At 46.5% G+C, this 19,503-nt stretch overlaps 1 protein-coding gene across 1 annotated transcript in view; it reads right to left on the bottom strand.

Moving 5' to 3' along the window:
• The window catches only part of PLD5 (phospholipase D family member 5), a 234,341-nt gene extending 229,554 nt beyond the window's left edge, over positions 1-4,787 (bottom strand). The window contains exon 1 of the mRNA XM_037057462.1: positions 4,503-4,787. Coding sequence (XP_036913357.1) covers positions 4,503-4,691 — 189 coding nt within the window. The 5' untranslated portion in view covers positions 4,692-4,787. The remainder of the gene's footprint in view (positions 1-4,502) is intronic.
• Positions 4,788-19,503: the final 14,716 nt, after the last annotated feature.

Genomic DNA, 19,503 nt, shown 5'->3' with positions numbered 1-19,503 from the left:
GGGAATTGAATCTGCAACCTAGTCATGTGCCCCAACCAGGAATCAAACCCACAACCTTTCAGCCAAAAGATGATGTTCCAACTAACTGAGCCATACCAGCCAGCGCCCTCACTCTCTTTGAAGCAGCCTTGGCCATGAGATTTTCTTTGGCCAATAAAAAGGAATCACAGGGTTTAGCACTTCTGGGTGGAAATAGTGAGAAGCATGACATGACTCACCGGCATCCCTTTAACTAACCTTGACAATCATGAAAACAGGAGGAAGCTTCCATCAGCTCAGACAACTAAAATGAGGAAAATACCCTGTTGCTATAGACTGGATTTTTGTATTCCCCCAGAATGAGATACCTCTATTCCCCCCAATTCAGTGGTTGAATCCTAATACCCAGTGTACTGGCATTCGGGGGGTGGGGCCTTTGGAAGGTGACTAGGTCATGAGGGTGGAGCCCTTGTGAATAGGATTTGTGCCCTTCTCAAACAGTCTCCAGGGAGCTCCCTCACCGTTTCCACCTTGTGAGGATGCAATAAAAAGAGGGCTGCTATGAACCCAGAAGCAGGCTCTCACCAGACACCAAACCTGCCTGCACCTTGATCTTGAACTTCCCAGCCTCCAGAGCTGTAGAAATTCATGTTTGTGGTGCATCAGCTACTCAGCCCAATGTACTCTTATAGCGGCCCAAATAAACCAAGTCCCCTGTCAACCTGCACAGATGGGAAGCATGAGGGGAACACACACTTTTGTCATGTTGAGTCCCCGACATCAGGGGCCTGCGTGTCAACACGGCATCTCCTTGGATCATCCCAACAAACCTGCAAGTCCCTTACAGAGGACTGTGAATGTTCATCCTGGTGACTGTGAGCACTTTGCCGAAGACCACAGAGCTGCTAAGAGGCAGAATCAGAGTCTAAACTCAGGTCTGTCCACGCTGAGCCCCGCTCTTATCCATGCTTTGGCAAAGCAGACGGAATATGCACGAGAGAAAACAAGGCATCCGGGAACTTCTACACACGCACAACTGACATAAAACCCGGTGTCTAAGCAGAGTAGCCTCTCTCACTCTGCAGAATAAGACAAAAAAAGAAGTTCAAACAGGCCACATACCACCAACAGACACTCGTCTAATGTCACACTGTTCTCTGGACAGTGAGACCACACGCAATGGTGACCTCAAAGGGACCCAGGCAGGGATGGCTGAGCAGAGGGGGCTGGGGCGTTGGAGAAGCGTCCATGCGCTTCTCCAGCTTTGCTAGACCACAGAGTTCACTTTTACATTGTATCTAAAGTAAATACAGATCCTCCGGAGAACAGACTCCTGTTGTTTCCCAAACCCAACCCTTCTAAAGCCACAGGCATCACGATGCAGACCCGGAAGGAAAATCATCAAAGAACCAAAAACTCTGTTTCTAGCTAATATGACAACATTCTGCGTATGGCCAGCAATATTACCTGTCCCTGAAATTTCCAAGTGGAGTTCAATGTCCAGAATCCATGATATAAATCCGTCTTCCTAGTAGCCTCTAGTCGTGACTTAAGAATGGAAGAATTCCCTCATGTACATTTATTTCTGCATGGGTGTTCATCTTAATTATCAACCAAGCAATGATTGACAGGAATCAGAGTTACCGATGGGCTGGAAGTATTCCAACCCTTTCCTCTTGTCCAACCTGGGGACAGTCCTTACACTAGAACAGGAGAAAGAAGCTACGCATCCTGACTTTTAGCCAAGTGGGCGGAAATCTAGTCTTTAGTTGTCAGCCTTCCCTGTGTTGTTGACTTGCAGATGAAGCAACACCTCTGGTGTCTGGGCAGAGCCCACACGCGGCCCAACGTTTCATTTCAGGGAGTCCCGTCACTGCAGTGACCTGGGGCCTGGGTCATCTGAAGCCTAATTTAGTTTTGCCCTTAAAATTGGATTGACTCTTAAAGCACCAGCAAAATAACAGTGGGTTGCTTTCATGCAAATGATGTCTATAACAACTATTCATTCACTTTTAACATAATAAAAATCAGTGGTCATCCAGCTGATTAGACAGAATAAAGGGTGTTTTTTCTAAACTACCGTCACCTTTGAACTTTACGTGACACACTCATCCTAATCTCCGCAACATATGTCCAGAACGTCGTCTATAATAAAGTCAGCATTACATTTTGGCCCTTTGTGTGGCCATAATACACTAGATAACATTTGTTATGGGTTTTTTAATTTCCACTATCCAATTTGAAATTAACATCAAACTACCTGAAACACCCTAATATGCACCCAACATTTGATACATATTCTGAACACCCAGAAATTGAATTCAGAGAAATGTACATTTTTATGCTAATTTAATTTTTTCATAATGCTTTCATAAATATTATTTAAACATTTAAAAGTCTGTACATGTTTCAAAGGAGCAAAAGAACATCACAAAAATTTTTCTTTTAAGCAAAGCCCCCTTTTGAATTAAAAGCAAGTAGAGAGGAAAACAGAATACGGTTCAGGAAATGTATCTGAGAAAGCAAACAAACACACTATGTTAATTTAAATAACAAATGAGGTGATTTATATATGTACATACGTACGTATAAACCTACGTATATACATATATATGTATATATATAAACATATATATACATATATATGTGTGTGTGTGTGTGTTTGTTTAATGAATGCAATGCTCTCTTCAGGAGCACCTGAGTGAAGAAGAAAGCCTAGATCCCTGCGTGCTTCCAAACTACCAGATTCCCATTTCCTGGTCTTTAGCTCTCAGGAGTGGCTGGCTGAGCATTGTCTATTTGTCCAGAAAAGTGACACTTCCCTGGCCTACCTGGTACCAGTATGGCTTCATACTTTCAATGTAAATCTAAATGGGGTAGGGGGCAACCATTTCAATATAATGCATGCAGTGACTCCAGGAGACATACTCATAGGAGACTGCACTATTGATGATCGCACTATTGATTTTCAGTAAGAGAATGACGGAAAGAGATCAGCTAAAAGCACAAGCTGCCAATGAACACACATTCCGCGGGAAGCTGAAATGAGGATGCATCACCATCCTAAGGCCAGACCATGCTGCCGGGTACCAAAACCAGGTGCCAGCATTAAGGGCCAAATTACATGAAGACGCCATTTGCTCCCCTTTAAACTAATAGCGCCACCTGTGCTAATTCTAGAGCTCGCGTTTTTAAGTGGATACAGTTGCCTCTCCAACAACTTGCCATCCTAGCAATCTTCAGTTACGGGCGTCCCTGGTCTTAAGGATGAGACACGCTTTTGATGTCAAGGAAATGGTTCTCTACACACAAGACAGAGGCCTTCCCCCCAACCAAAGCTTTGCATTTGAGCTTTCAGTGACTTTAGCAGGCCCTTGGAGGAAAGGTAGAGACCTTCCTTTCAGAGTGTAAGAGAAATACCTTTTGGCAGGCTCCCTCCTAGCGTCTCAGCAAAGCCCAGGAAAAGCAGAAGGGTGGGGGGAGGGTGCAAATGGGACTCAGGTGGTGCCGCGCTGGGAGACGTGCGAGTTCCAGAAGTTCTCCTTCCTACCTTTCTAGCATAACTGGCGTCGTGACCCAAATACAAGGGAACCTCCACACTCCAGGAGCAGGCTCGATTTAGATTACGCAGCCCCGCGGAAGAAACCCCGTCCTCCCCTTGGTGGGTTGTGCTGCTCTCTTGTGATATCTCTTTATTTCATTTTAATATTTGGTTTAAGGAGATGCTGATGGGTCAGGTTTGAAGTTGTGGATACACTAAACGCCTCCGTGGAGAGACTTTCCTTCTAGAATTAGGAGCCTTAGTGGCTCAGCCAAGAGCCCATCTGCTTGGCGGGAAGCCTGCGCTGAATGGGAGTGGAGGTCCCCGCCCTTCAGCTCCTCCCCGCCCCCACAGTGGCGTGTTCCTGAAGGAGCTGGGCGATCTGCTCTGTCTTTTCCCTTGCCCCTGGCAACCCGCCAATCTCACCCGAGTTGGGCTCAGGTAAAGAGGGTCGCCAATGGCTCGTGCCAGAGGTCGCTCTGCAGAAAACTCTGCTGGTACATGGCCCTAGGGTTAGTCGCCAGCGGAGACAACTTTACGCATTTTTTAATTTGTTAGTTTGTGGACGGAGTTAAATAGCTTCCGAAGACGCGCATAAAAGCCCCTGTAAAGCCCAGTACTGCGCAACACGGGTTCCTCCAACCACGCTTGTGGCAGTTCCACTTCTTGTCACCCCGCACCCCAAGGCACAGTGCAAACGAGCCCTACAGCGGGGAAACCCTCGGGGAGGTCGAGGTGGGCGGCGGCCAGGCAGTCCCGGGAAAGGCAGCTCCCCTTCCCTCCCCACCACCCGGTCATTAAGGCAAGAAAGTGCGGGAGGAGACGCTTCGGATCGGAAGGAGGACTCGGACGCCCTGCCTCCGAGTCGGACCAGCGGCCCAGGTCCCCGAGCGCCGTGCGCGCACTCCGGCCGCCTCCGGGGTAGGTGGGTGTGCGCGCGGCAGGTGCGGGTCGAGGCCCCCGGGGAGCTAGTCGCCCTTACGTGCTCCAGCTTGTCTTTCCTCCGGAGCCAGACGCTGGCGCTGTAGTCCTGCTGCTTGACGCTGCTGTAGAAGTTCGCGCCCACTCGGGTCAGGCTCGGCGAGGGGTCCTTGGGGCGGCTTTTGAGCCTCATCTGCTCGAAACCCTCGTGCGGGGAGGCCGAGAGCCACTCGTGCTGCCGGATCTCCATCCTGACATGACCAGGCTGCGGGCGGCGCGCGCGGGCTTGGGATGGTCGCGGAGAGCGGGGCACGGAGGGCGAGCGGGAGGCTGGGTGGGAGCGGGAGAAGGAATGGGCGGGCTCGGGGAGCGCGGGGAGCGCACGGCCGGGAGGGAGGGGTAGCACCGGAGGACAGGGCCGGGTGTGGGCCGGGCGAGGTCGGGGGAGGAGAGGGGTGTAGGAAAAAGGAGGGAGGATGGGTGGGTACGACAGGGAGTCTGGGACAGAAGGGAGCTTGCTCCGGGAGGCAGAAGTGCCGGAGCGCTCGGTGTGGCCGCACTGTCACCTGCAGGCGGCGTCCCGAGCGGGCGCTCTGCACCCGGGCTTCTTGCGGCACAGACTGGGACCCAGGGTCCGGCGGAGCCTGAGCTTGGAAAGACGGTGATGCGGTGGGAGGGGCCGCCGCAGCCGAGCCAGCCCGAGCCCGCAGGTTGGTGCAGTGAGGAGCCGCCGCCACCGCCCTCCAGCCGCGCCCTGGCCGCCAAGCGGCTGGCTGGGGCTGCGGCCGCCTGTCCGCCACCCTCTACAGCGCTCCCTCCCTCATTTTCACTTGAAGGCGAGCAGCCCCTGGAGAAGTGAGCGCTCCCTCCGCGCCTCCTCCCACCAGCGGCGGGGCGCTGGGATGGGTCTGGAGATGCTCGGGAGCCATCTCCACCCTTCCCCCACTGCCTGCCTGCAGCGCCCCCGCAGCCCGCCCTGACTCCTGGGGCTCCCTGCCCCCTGATTCCCAAAGTTCAATAACTTCCCACCTCCGGGGCCTTAGAGCATAGGGTGTGCCTAGCAACCCCCCAAAATGGCCACGAGGGCGTCTGTTTCGTAGAGCCTTGCACACCACTTTCCTGCCAGGGTCTAGCGGTGCCCGAGCTGGGCGGCCAGGCTTGGGGGCTCGTTCACCACCCTGCGTCCACTTTGAACAAAGCTCCCAGCGGCGCCACCCCACCGGATCCTAGTCCAGCGACACCTGCGCCCTGTCCGCTAAGCGCTTTGCTCACACGTCCCCGGGACCAGTCTTTCCTCCCCAATGGTTTTTGCACCAGCTTTCCCTCCCAGGCCCAGTCTTAAAACAGCCAGACATGATGACTTTAGAAAGAAGATGGCAAGTCAAGGATTGAATCTTAAATCTTTATCTTTTGCTATCTTTGGAGTCAGCCTCTCCAGACATTTTTTTTTGGTTTGATGGGAACGCTATATAATAACTGGTGTTAAGGGTCCCTCGGGTCCACGTAAAAGGTTGGGGAAGGTATGAAAGCTGGAGAAGTACTCTGGAGGTTTTAAAGAGAGACAGCTGCAGAGGGTAACTAGTCTCTCTCCAACCCCGGCGGGGGCTGCTATCACTCAGCACTGTCCAACGTGCCTGATGGGTTCGAAGAAGATATTCCGCGGAGGCATTTGAAGTTTTCTGAGGGCGAGCACTGCTCCTCATACGTTCTACTGAGCACCCACAGTAGAAGATGCTATTGTGATACCGGTCGTTGCAATAAAATCCCATTTCCATTTGGGGATGTAGCAACTAAATACAAATCACATGTAATTTTTTGTTATTCTAGATTGGCTTTCTTAGGAGGGAAAGCCTGCTGGTGAGTTATATCTGAGTTTCACATCTATTCTGCAAGGTAATGGGTATTTAACCCCATTTTCCAGGTGAGGGAACTGAGGCTCAAGCAGAAATCCCACTTCAAAGCAAGCATTTGAACCAGAATTAAAAGGCTGTGAACACCACACATCCCGTCGCCACGTCTGCCATTTTTTTTTGCTGCTATAATTTAGTCTTCACTGTTTTTGCTTTTTTCTAAGTATAAATGCACAATTTAAATGACTACAATGACATATACACACAATTATATAAGTGACTCCAACTGTATCTAGACATATAGACACATAGATATCTTTTATAACATTGTTATAAAACCCTGCCTTTCTGCAAAGGACACTCTGATTTGTGCTCTCTTGGGTGTAACCGTGGGTTAGATGACATCTCCAAACCTGCACAGGTGACAGATATCCAATTCAGAGGAATAGCGAAGTGTCCCATTTAAACACGTGGTGTCCATATCAAATCAGACTTTCATGTCAAAGTTGTTTTTTTACAAACTATGTCTTTATGGGGAAATCACTCCAGTGCTTGCCACCATCTACGTCTTTTGAAAGGGGTGCCTTGGCACATCATAATGACATTAGCCAAGACTAAAATGAAGGAGAGAATCCTAGAAGCAGCAAGAGATAAGGGGACAGTCACCTACAAAGGAGTACCCATCAGACTGTCAGCGGATTTCTCAAAAAAAGACCTTACAGGCAAGAAGGGGCTGGAAAGAAGTATTCCAAGTCGTGAAATCCAAAGACCTACAGCCAAGATTGCTTTATCCAGCAAAACTTTCATTTAGAATGGAAGGAAAGATAAAGTGCTTCTCAGATAAGGTCAAGTTTAAGGAGTTCATCATCACCAAGCCCTTATTATATGAAATGCTAAAGGGACTTATATAAGAAAAAGAAGCTAAAAAATATGAACAGTGAAAGGACAGCAAACTCACAGTTATTAACAACCACACCTAAAACAAAAGCAAACCAAGGGGACAGCTAGATCAGGAGTGGAACCATAGAAATGAAGAACACATGGAAGGTTAGCAACAGGGGAGTGGGAGGAGGAGAAGGGGGGAGAAGGCACAGAAAATAGCATAGAGGGTAGGTAGAAAATAGATAGCGGGGAGGGCGAGAATAGTGGGGGAAATATAGAATCTAAAGAACTTGAGACACGTGGTTATAAACTAAGCGGGAGGGAGAATGGTGGGGGAGGGAGTGTGCAGGTGGAGGGGAATGAAGGGGGGGAATAGAACAACTGTAATGGTATAATCAACAAAATATATTTAAAGAAAAAACAAAGAAACGGGTGGCTTGGTAGCATGTATGTTACAGGCAGAGTACGGAAGAGAGCATCCTAGTCCATTGATAGGTAATGTTTGTTAGGATCAGAAACATTGGGAAAAGCACACACTTTTACTGTCTCTACCGAGTCTGCGAGGGTACAAAACCCTAGGCCAGAACTATCAAGAACTGGGGGTATTTTATGAAGCCTTTCATAACGATCATGACCATTTCCATGACATTCCATCCCCTTTTGCTTGTTTGCACACCCTTTATCACATTTAGGTAATGGAAAAATTATCCAAAAATCGTCTCGGTTGTTGCTGCCATGTCCATTTTTTTTTTTGAAAAAAGGAATCCGAAGATTATGGAGATTAAATGACCTCCTCAAAGCCGGGCGTCTGCAGAATCTGGCTGAGGAGTCAGGTTCACTGACTCTGAATAAATGACTTTAGTTTTTTACTGTGTCAGACCCCAAAATCACAAATATATCTTAGTACTTACATGTTTTCTTTTTCCCATGTGTTTTTTTACTGAGTCTGACCAGCTTTTATTAAAGGTTTATTACTGATGAATAAAACATTTCAATTAGGAGAACTTCCTTGGTAGTCTGCATTGTGACTTCTGGATTAGCCTCACATTATGCAAGACCGCGCTAAAACACTGACCCCAGAAACTGTTCTTTGTTGTTGAGAGGTGAGTCTGGCCATTTTAGGCAGCATTACTTTCTTTTTAAGACTTTATGTTTTTAGAGCAGTTTTAGGTTCACAGCAAAATTTAGAGGGAAGGACAGAGATTTCTTTTTAGCTCTGCATAGTGTTCTGCTACGTGGAGGTGCCAGTTATTTATTTATTCATTCACTTACTGGAGGGCATCTTAGTTGCTTCCAAGTCAGGGTGATGGTAAATAAAGATGCCATGAACATTACATGCAGGTTTCTGTGTAGATGTAAGCTTTCTGCTCCTTTGGGCAAATACTGAGGAGTATTAAACAGCATTATTTTTTAAAATGCTATGTTAATGATGAGACTATCCCTGGAAAAAAATTTGAATAATAAAATACCATTAGAACAAAACCAAAGTAGTCCTAGATTTAGCATGTTCCTGAAAACATTAATACAGTACATTACTCTCTGAGAAGGATCTTTTATTTTCTGTATAGTATTTTCTTTAGCCGTGTAGGTATTATTGATCAATTATAAAGTGATCATGTGGATTTTTCAACTGTTATGTTAAATTTTTAACAAAGTCAGTTAATCTATATACAAATTTATCTTAGACTAACTCATTTTTTTAGTGCTTGCTGTGTTCTGTTTACTGTGTTGGTCCATCATCAAAGGCATCAATTATGTCATTTGTTTCTCATAAAAACCCTGCAGAGCAAACGTGCCCCATCTCCGTGTTACTGATGAGGAAACCAAGACCTGGGAAGCCTGATGTGCCCGAGAGACACACTAACAGGAGGCAACATTATGGCTGAAGCCTGGGGTGCCTCAACTCTCAATGCCTCCTCACGGCGCAGACCTGCCTGGCCTGGCCTGACACCCTGCATTCCTGCTGAGCTGAGGCTGCAGAGTGACCTGGAGAGAAGCTGCAGAGTATTGAGAGAGTCCACTAGCCCCCAGCATGAGGCCCCGTAGAGCGAGTTTACACCTTTCCACAGAAGCTCCCGTCTTAATCATACAAGGAGAACCAAGTCAGACGGGGACGTTTCTGAGAGTTAGAAACCTTGCTTCCAAGGCTAGCTCACTTGATAACCAGCCAACAGTAGGGACTTAAACTGCTTTGCCTAATTGAATCTGTCAAGTTGTTAAGGTGTAAACACAAAGTTGGGTCTCGCGGTGAACACGAGGGAGAGCCGTCATATCAACACATCTGATGTTGTTGTTGCAAAAAACTGGCCAACGTCTATGCTAAAAAAATAAATAAGATACTTGAAATGATTAACTGGACACTTAGCACAACTAAAATCTTCTGGTAGGAAAACAACACCTGAACTATTTTAACTTGCGGAAGGATTAAGCCAATGAGATAAAAGCTCAAATCATCACTTCCTTTGGCCTATATGCCCGAAGCCTTGGAACTGTGAATCTTCAGAACCAGCCTCATAGTTTAAATTCTACTATGATTACTTGGGACCATCTTTTATGTATCCATCATGGTATCCAATATTAAGTATGTCCAACTCAACAGTAGAAAAGGAAATATCTGATGATAAGGTAAGACACGCCATAATTGTCACCCGTCCCTCAATTCTTAAAACTGAAATCTAACATTAAGTCGAATGACGTGAGAATAATGTATATTTGCTCTGTTTGGGAGCCTATGAAAAACAGATGTTTGCAGTGCAGTTTCTCATATTTTTATTCCCCCCTTTTAATGCTCACAGCTTTCTTTCACTTTTTATTTTTGTAGGAACCCATTGCTCTTATTGAGACCAACAAAATGGAGTTAGTCAATGTCATAAAACTATTTGGACACCTCTGACATCCCCCCATCTGTTCACCTGTGCTATAAAGGAATGTATTGAGTCCATAGATTTTTAGTATTCTTGGCAATTAAGAGTATTTTTTTCCTGCTGTAAATCACTTAAACAAATATAGGCTGATATGTATTATCTCAATGCTCAGCCAAGTTCACTGTTGATAGCTTCGCATATTACAGAAATCTTTTCAAGGTAGGATGTAATATATTCGGTTCCCAGCAATGAAATTAAAAAACCTCAAAGCTAATTTTTATGCTCAGTTGCTAGAACCTCCATTGGTCTTAGAATTCCTAGGCTGTGGCCAACAATATCTTTTCCCTCTTACGTTGTTCTAGTTCTTTGCTCTTGTCTTAATTCTTGACATTTTTTTTTGCTAATGGCTTTGTTAAATATAGGCAGAGTATAAATAATAGATGAAGAATTAGTTAATCTATTCATCTGTCATGAACCAAGACTGCCTGTCAATATGTCAACGTAACAGATTGGTTTCAAGTTATAAAACTATTAAATTGATATACAAGTAGAGACAGAGAACATCAAATACCGTCCATTTCCTTCTTTTAACATTTCTATTCCAATTATGCTCAGCCACTCCTGTTCTTTCTGAAAGCATTCATTTCTGTAATTGATGTGTGCTAGGCCATGGAGACACAAGATAAATAAAACACAAGATTAAAAATTATTTAAGCTTGATCTGCTTGGAGAAGCACACACATGAGCGCAGCCACAGAACACAACCACGGGCGCGGAGGAGGCGACTGGGGGTGGGAGGTGAGCTGATGGGACTGTGCCCGAGAAACGGACCCGAATGGGTGTAAGATTCTAAAATGAAATTGTAGTCACACATTTGGAAGGTCTTCGCAAAAACAGAGAGTTGGGCTGTGCTAGATTGAACCCGTAATTTCATCTTGACAAGCATGTGTTGAGTTTCTCATGTATGTTTAGAGTTTAATAAGCACAACAGATTCACAATTCTAAGAACTCAGAAACCCTGATATAAATAAATGCACAATCCTAGATACAGACAAATTCTCATGAAATGATAAATAATAGTAGATCGGATCAAATGTTGAGAAATGATCCCTTGTTCCCAAACGAGGCAGCATTTTAGGCTGTTGAAAAACACACATTCCCAGCGTTTGGCATACATAATCCGGTTCGGGAAGGCAGGTCCAAGTGGGTGGAAAAAACCAGTAGGTTATAGGCAGGAAGCTCACTCTCAGAGTTGTTTAACAGGATTAAACAAAAAATATAATGGCTTGTTTTAGAAGGGAGACAGTGATTTGTTTGATGTAGCTAAGGCATCACTGTGAAATAGGGTGCACACTAAGGGGATCTTCTGAATCCACGATCCCCTGGGCCTAGGGTTGCAGGTGGCAGTATTCCCAGCTTCAGAATGATAATGTATAGGGCGGGTGGGATGGGATGGGAGTAATAGACAGAAAACTGTACTTGAAAAATAATTAAATAAATTTTAAAGAAAGAAAGAAAAGAATGATAATGTGAACTCTGCAGACTTCAGTCTCCTTATCAGGAATGGACACGTGGGGAATGGTTTATAGTTAACACTGTAGTAACAGGTACATGCAATTGCCTCCCTTTCAATCCTGTTAGCAAATTGCCCACTTGTTTATTTTACTAGTGCAGGTTTAAAAACTAGAGTTTAATATATTTAATATATTAAACCAATAGTGTACTTGGCTTACTCCAAGTGATTGCGTGACTCTAATTTTATTGACAGAAAAAGTTAAATTATTGTAAGCTAGTTGTGAAATCTGTGGTTACCTCTGAATATGTGCAGTTCCTAAAATTTGGACAGAGAGAATCTCACAGACAAGGTACACACTGTGAGGGAAAGGCGATCGAAACTTCTGGGTTGTCCGAAAAGGAAGCTCCCTGACCTACACCTAGACTACAGCATTCACATACCTGCACGCAATGGCTGAGGGAGGCTGTAAGTTCCAGCGGAGGAACCACAGTACCTGGAGGACAGGTAAACCAAGGAGTCCCTCAGTGTGCAGGAGAGACAAAACGACTTACACATCTCCAGGCCAGAATCTGGGATGCAATGGGAGAAGACAGAAACCAGGTTAACAAAATCCAGTATCCACAGCTAGGTAAGAACGTGCCTAGGTGAAAAACTGGTTTTGCTGATAAGTGAGTCTAGTAAATTGCAGGTAAACTGTCATGAATCCATGTAGCAAAAGATGATTGCAACCAGCCCATTGAAGTCACAAAGAGTCAATCATTGCTTCCGGTTACAATCTTATCAGGGGAAATACGTAGGTATGTGATTGACGTAAACTCTCTTTATGATTCACCCTGTCACACTCCTTGTCTGTGAGTCTCACACTCTTCTCTGTGAGAAGAGACGGAGCCCAGCCCGAGACCTGGCCTTCCGCACCCTCCCTTTCCTGGGAGATCCCTGCCTGGGCTAAAAGCGCAGAAGCTGTTCGGTAGGGCAGCAGGTTGGAACAGCCCCCCCCCCCCCGCCCCCCGGAAGCTGTGCTAAGAGCTCTGCATACACCCCCCTTCAGTCCTCACAGCAAACTACTATCATCTCCAGTTCACAGTCTAGAAATGGTGTCTTCAAGGGGTTAGGTGAGCTGCTCGAGGTCACGCAAGAATAAGTGACAGAACTTGAGACCCAACCCAGGACTGATTTCAGAACCTAGGTTCTCCACCTGAGGTCTTCTGCAACCAGGCCAGGAAATGAGCAGAAAGCCTCTGGGCGTTTCCTGCCTATTGAACTTGGACTGTGGACCTGTTCTCCCCCTGCTCACAGTGGACACTTATGGCATGTTTTGCAGTTTATTTTTGTCATTTTTTCACTGTAAGAAGAGTCAATCTAAGAATCACAAAACTGCAAATTTGCTTGCAGTTGAAAGGTCCTTCCCTCTCTCTTGGAACCTACAGTGCGGGAGGTGGTCCTGTGGACACTGCAGGTCACTACCTCCAGGTCGGGGTCGAATGTGGGGTGTTGCGGGTGGGTGCCCCTGGGAGCACTCTACTATGGGGAGTAATGTCAGGGAATGCGCTGGGAATCAACACCTGTGGAAAAGAGGGGCCACAGGGAGAAGCAGCGTAGTCCCAACAAGGTGTCAGATGACTCCAAGGGTGCCCTGGAGATGCGGTGGCCTGAGAAGTAGCAGGGGGCTGGAAATGCGTTTGTATCCCACATTAATGTCATTGGATGGGCTTTTGCCCTGGAAGGGCCGTGACCTTGACTGAGGTAGTTTTCTTCAGCTGAGGCAACCCCCAAAGAAAGCTGATAGCTGAGGATCATCTTTGGGAAACCGTTATGAACTCTGGGGACAAGCCTTTCTCTCTTCTGAAGAGGGGTCTCCCTGGCACGCCATGGCCACCGCCACAGGGAGGGAGGAAGGGCGGGGGGAGAGCAGTCTTCCTGACTGGAGTCACCAGGCCCTGATGCCCTTCGAGTAGATTGAATGCTGATTGCTTTCTTCTCCTCAGTTCTTCGGAGGTTTCCCAGCACCAGGATCCTCACTCCTGTAGCTCTGCTGTTGGTGAGGTGTTCTCCCGCTAAGCACGGAGAGCATCTCTCTCAGCCCCCGTTCATTCTGATTTCCTCCCATCCACCCACTCTCTGGGTCACGTCACCTTCCACGTAGGCTTCTTGGGTGGAGCTTCCAGAGATGGTCAAGGCTGGAAAAGCCTCTACTGTAGCCCGGGAGGTGACACATCCTTGTTCCTGAAGTCCAGATGATTGGACCTTTTCAGTGTAGCCTTCCTTGACTTTGTGAGCTTTAAGAGGGACACTTGAACTTCCATCTCTAGACTTTCCCAGGAAAGGGTTGGCTACTAAGTCTCGCATTCCCACCACAAACTCCAGGGTTCCCTCCTCGAGTTCCCAAACTGGTTCTCGGGAAGACCCCTCACTTGGCTTGAGGTGACCGGAGAAAACACCTCTTTCCCTGATGAATCCTCATCTCCTGGCTCCTTCACCTGTCAGTGAACTTTCTTCCTTTTCTGGTCTAATTTAGAAGTAGATGATGGGGCTAATCTGGAAGAATTATTTTTGAAGCAGGCTGTTGCCAGGCTGGTCGAGCACCTCAAGAGGACTTGGCATCTGTGGCGTTATTCCTAATCAGTGTCGTCGCTGCCATTCTGGGACGTCAAGTCAGCTTTTAGCATGAAGTCTTACTAGTCTGCCTTTCGCTTATCTGCCCGTAGTGGCCTGAAAACCCTCTAACACAGGGAGGAGTGTCTGTAGGTCACCAGTCAGGAGGGAAGATGGACGTGCACGGTGAGGAGGTCAGAAAAGTAGATCAATAGGCAGCTTTTCTCCCAATTGCTATTCCTGCCAAGACTGGTGTTACATACACACCATGGCCAGCAGGATCTTGCCAAAGTGGGGACTGATAAGGCACAACCCCAATGCTCCATGCTGAATGTATCCTGTCTGTACCGGGTCCTCACTTACTCAATTTGGAATGGACTCCAGCTGTCGAAGACTGTTCCAGATTGCTGGTTTGCTTAAAGGACACATCTGACAGAAGTTCCTGCAAACAGCACACTTTAGCCAACTACTGGCCTTGAGTATTGGGTTTGGAAATTAATCCCCATCTAATCTTTATTTTATGCATCGCAAATGGTTTCACATTACTATGATCCACTGTTCAATCCAAAAAAAATGTATTAGGCCCGACTAGGGTAGCTCAGTGGATTGAGTGCAGGCCTGCAAACCAAAGGGTCACTGGTTTGACTCCCAGCTGGGGCACATGCCTGGGTTGTGTGCCAGGTCCCCAGTAGGGGCACACAGGAGGCAACCACACATTGTTTTTTGTCTCCCTCTCTTTCCCTCTCTCTAAAAATAAATTTTAAAATCTTTTAAAAATGTATTAGCATCTATTTTGCTAATAAACTATGTTCAAATGTCCTGATAATGAAATTTTCAGCTTAACAGAATGAGGATCTTGGACTTTGTGTTGTGTGAATACCCGCACTACCATGTAAACCCAGCTCCGTTCTCCTCCATTTCCTCCTTAGGAATGGCTCAGGGGTGTGCTTATTTTTCATTTGCATCCACTGAGGAATGCTTTCACTTTCTGGCTGGATCCTGGCAATTCTGTGGGAAGCCAGGTGGAGGGGGCAGCCCTGCAAGCATCCCCTATGGAGGGGCAGAGACAGGGCCCATCTCCTCTGCGATAAGACCACTCAACCCATATGTTAAATACTTCTACCTCCCGTGAAAACACTGCCTCTATTTTCACATGTCACACCATGAAGACAAGAGCCTGAGCAATCTCCCTGACCAAAGTTATTTATGTTTTCTTGTCACCTGACGACTTGCCCCAGCCATCTGGGCCATGCCTTTGCTGGTGCATTTTGAGAATGTCGAGATTTTCATTTTCCTCTGCGGTGACAGGCAATTTTCACAAGGTTACACAGTCTGTACAATCAGCACCAAACCCTGGTCGGACACATAAATTTAAAATATGCCAGCGGGAGTGTCAACCCACTAGCTGGTTAACAGCAAAAATGGCTTCGAATCCCAAGTACCTGTTACTGTTACCAAGGAGCAGAGCCTTGACTTTTGGTAATCTCTGTTCCATTCTTGCGCGTCCTCTGGGACTTAGCAGAGACTCGGTGCAATTCTCACTCTGTGAGTCAGTGTGTTCAGAACACCTACACTATTGGCCCCCACCTTCTGGCTCAGGCGGGCAAAAGTCAAGCAGGACATCAGGCAACATCCTCTGTATATTAGTCTTTGGTGAAGTACAAGACATGGGGTGTTACAATCAGTAGAAACTGTATGGATAACAATACCATACACTAGAACAGTGCTGGATTTAAAAATGGTTTTTACATATCAGTCCACAATGCACAGGTGGGCAGCTTCATAAGATGCGCTAGAAGCCCCTTTCCCAATAAAAGTGAATAATTATGGGCACAGCATATAGGGGTAACTAGCCCCCCAGGTGCCCCTGGATGTGATTGAGCCTAATCCCATCCCACTGAGAGACCCAAAGCAGCCTGCCCTAAGCAGGAAAACCCAGTCTCTATCCCACTGGGCTTTTCTCTCATTCACCAGCAGGAAACATTCAATCTCTTGAGTACAGCTTCCTTACAAGTACCCAGATATTTTTATCGATCTATTTATTTCCTTGGCCAGCAGGAAGTAACAAATGGCAAAGTAAGGGGAAGGTCTGCACAACCAACCCAGGCTAACATATCAGTGGGGTCAAAAGACAATACAGTGGTTTGCATTTGCAAAGTGCTCGGAGTCCTCAAGAAATAAACCCAAAGAGAAATCAGTAATGGCCGCAGGCACTGACCACATTGAAGTAATAACTGCCACCTAGGAGTCACAGAAAAGAAGATCTCCTCCCCCACCCCACCCTGTCCCTCTTGGGTCGGGAAGCAGCGGGGGCGATCTCTCTGTGCGATGCCTAATTGATTGATTCCAGGTGGTCAAGCTGGAGCACTCTGTCCCTCAAGTGTCATTTATTTAGGAAGTACTTTTTATTGAGTAGCTATTCTGTGCAAGATCCCAAGGATCTGATGGAGCTTTAAGGCACAGGAAAGCATTGGCAAAGAAAGTTTGGGAATTTTCTCCCCTGCCTCTATCTCAAAATGACCCACTTCTGCTTATATTTCCAAGTATGAACTGGCTAGGAAGAGAGAAAAGAGTGACCATCACCTTCTGTGCTTTTCCAAGGGAAGGATTTGTATCATTCCCATGGGGAGCACTACAACGATCTAAATCAAGACAGTGCCCAAAACCTGGTAGGCCACGTGGCCATTCCATTTCTCTGCTGATAGCGATGGCACGGGGTGATTCAAGATTATGAATTTTCCCGCCTCAAAGTGTCAAGAGGAATCAAGGAATATAATGACATTTCTGTCTTACAAAGACATTGAGACCCTTCCGAAGGGCCGGTGCTGCTTCGCTGCCCCGGCGCCTCATTTATCTCAGGAGACAGAGGGCGCTGGGCAGAGGGTGAGCTCTCTGTACGTCTCGCACTGTACCTTGTGTGCCCGTAGAGCCAAAAGATGAGAACACGCTCCTCATGAGCGATAACAGGCCAAAACCGAGGATGAAGGGAAAGTCGCAGCTGGTGGGACTGGTGACAGGGCAATACCTCTATTTTAAATAGGGGCAGAAATCATGCCTCAAAGGGAAGGTAAGTTACGGCTGCAGACCCTAGTCCCCAGAGAAGGTATGAGCTGGGGGAGGAGGGGGAAGAGAGCCAGAGAACACAGAATTCCATGACCGATACCACCTACTGTTTCATGTGATGTTGTGTTGACCGAAGTGATGTATTCTGTTTCCTCTTCCTGGAAATAGTTCAGGGGGTAGGATGGAGACCTCAGGGGCAATGAGAAAAGCATCAAAGACCATATGCCTGGTACAAGCTTATCACTTGAAAGCTACTGTCTTTACTTTTGTTTTTCTGCCTCCCCCCCCGCCCTGTCTTCCTCACTCCCTTTCTTTCCTCTCCCTCCCCGTTCCCCCATTCTTCTCTTTTTCTTTCTCTCTCTCTCTTTTTTGTATTATTAGGACTTATCTAGGGACCTGTGGACTTTACACCTCAACATTTTTCATTATTTCCTTCAATCCCTAAGCTTAGAATGTAGAATAATTTCCAAAGATCTTTCCTTTCATTTAAAAATCATTTCTTTTTATTTGCCTCTGCCTCTCTTGTCAATGAGAAGAGTTTCTTTTCTTTTTTTATTTTTCAATTTTGTAGCAACTTGAACTCCACAGGCAGACTAACTGGAGAACGGAGAATGGAGTTATTTTAAGAGACTCAACAAGAATCCTCTGGCCCTGGCTGGTGTAGCTCAGTGGATAGAGCACAGGCCTGCGAACCAGATGATCGCGGTTCGATTCCCAGTCAGGGCACATGCCTGGGTTGCAGGCCAGTTTCCTGCAGGGGCCAGTTCCCTGCAGGGGATGCACGAGAAGCAACCATACATTGATGTTTCCTCCTCTCTCCTTCCCTTCCCCTCTAAAGATAAATAAATAAAATATTTAAAAAAAAAATCCTCTGCTTATAAAATTTTTTCAACCTGGCTGGTGTAGCTCAGCGGATTGAAAATCCGCTGGCCTGCAAACCACACGATCGAGGTTCGATTCCCAGTCAGGGCACATGCCTGGGTTGCAGGCTAGATTCCAGCGGGGGACTCATGAGAAGCAACCATACATTGATATTTCTCTCCTTCTCTCCTTCCCTTCCCCTCTAAAGATAAATAAATAAAATCTTAAAAAAATTTTTTTTTTCAAAAGAAATTCCCTATGAGGTTATGTGACTTTCTTCCCAGAATTCCCTTGGGAATACAAATGCCACCTAAGAAATTGCCATCATTCACCAAAAGACCATCTAATGTTATGACTTGCCAGGAATGTTCAGAGCAACGTGTGAATACAGGCCGTGCGAAGTCAGCACGGAGAGGAGAGCTATTGTTAGAGTCCATCAGAGTGTTACGGTACACGGATAGGAAATATACATCAAAAATTCAATACTCACTGTGATGATATCACAGTAAATAACTCATTCATCTTAGTTTGAAGGTTATAGCTTGACAAGTCAGGACTCAATCACGAAGAATATTAGAGTTCTCACTGTAGGATTGTTTGCCTGGAGAATATCGATCCCCTACTTGTGTCTGTTGACCGTGTAGGGCTGGAGCTGCCCCCTACAGGCGGCCGAGGGCCAGCGTGCACTGCTCTCCTCCAGTCGGCGCTCAGTGACTTCGGGCTGGTGACTTGAACGCAGCAATGATGGGAGTACTTACACCGTGGAAATCAGCAAGCACTACATCTCAGCACCCCCTGCCCCACCACCAAGAGCTGGTTGTTGAACATCCGCCAGACACCACTACACACAGAGGAGGAAAGAAGAGAGAAACATGCTCCTGCTTCACTACAATGCAACAGTCCTATTTCGTTAAAATGTCACTGGAGAGGAATAAGTGAAAGGAATAAGTGAAATAAGCCAGGCGGTGAGGGACAAATACCATAGGATCTCACCTTTAAGTGGAACCTAATCCACAAAACTAACAAGCAAGCAAAATATAACCAGAGACATTGACATTAAGAACAGTCTGACAGTCACCAGAGGGGAGATGGGAGGGGATAATGGGGGGAAGGAGGGAAAGGGTTTTCAGGGACAAATATACAGGACACATGGACAAAACCAAGGGCGGATGGAATCAGGGGAGGGAGGTGGGGATGGCTGAGGTATAGCAGGCGGTGGTGGGAGGTAAAGAAAATGAAAACAAAATAAAATACTAGTTCCTGATTTGCATAGATGTGGATGAAAACCAGCATGCTGTTATCTGGCTACAAGATTGGCTCCTGATGAGAACGAACAAGGAAACAGACTCCCTAGGATATTATCCTATTGGTTATTATCCTGGGATATTATCCTATTGGTTAGTGTATTAAGCAGCTATACTATTTATTTTGTCT

Source organism: Sturnira hondurensis, unplaced genomic scaffold (assembly GCF_014824575.4).
Source record: "Sturnira hondurensis isolate 20B ecotype Veracruz unplaced genomic scaffold, ASM1482457v3 Scaffold0000942, whole genome shotgun sequence".
Taxonomy (NCBI): Eukaryota; Metazoa; Chordata; class Mammalia; order Chiroptera; family Phyllostomidae; genus Sturnira; species Sturnira hondurensis.
The sequence above is the reverse complement of the archived record's forward strand: the minus strand, read 5'-3'. Positions and strand labels throughout refer to the sequence as shown.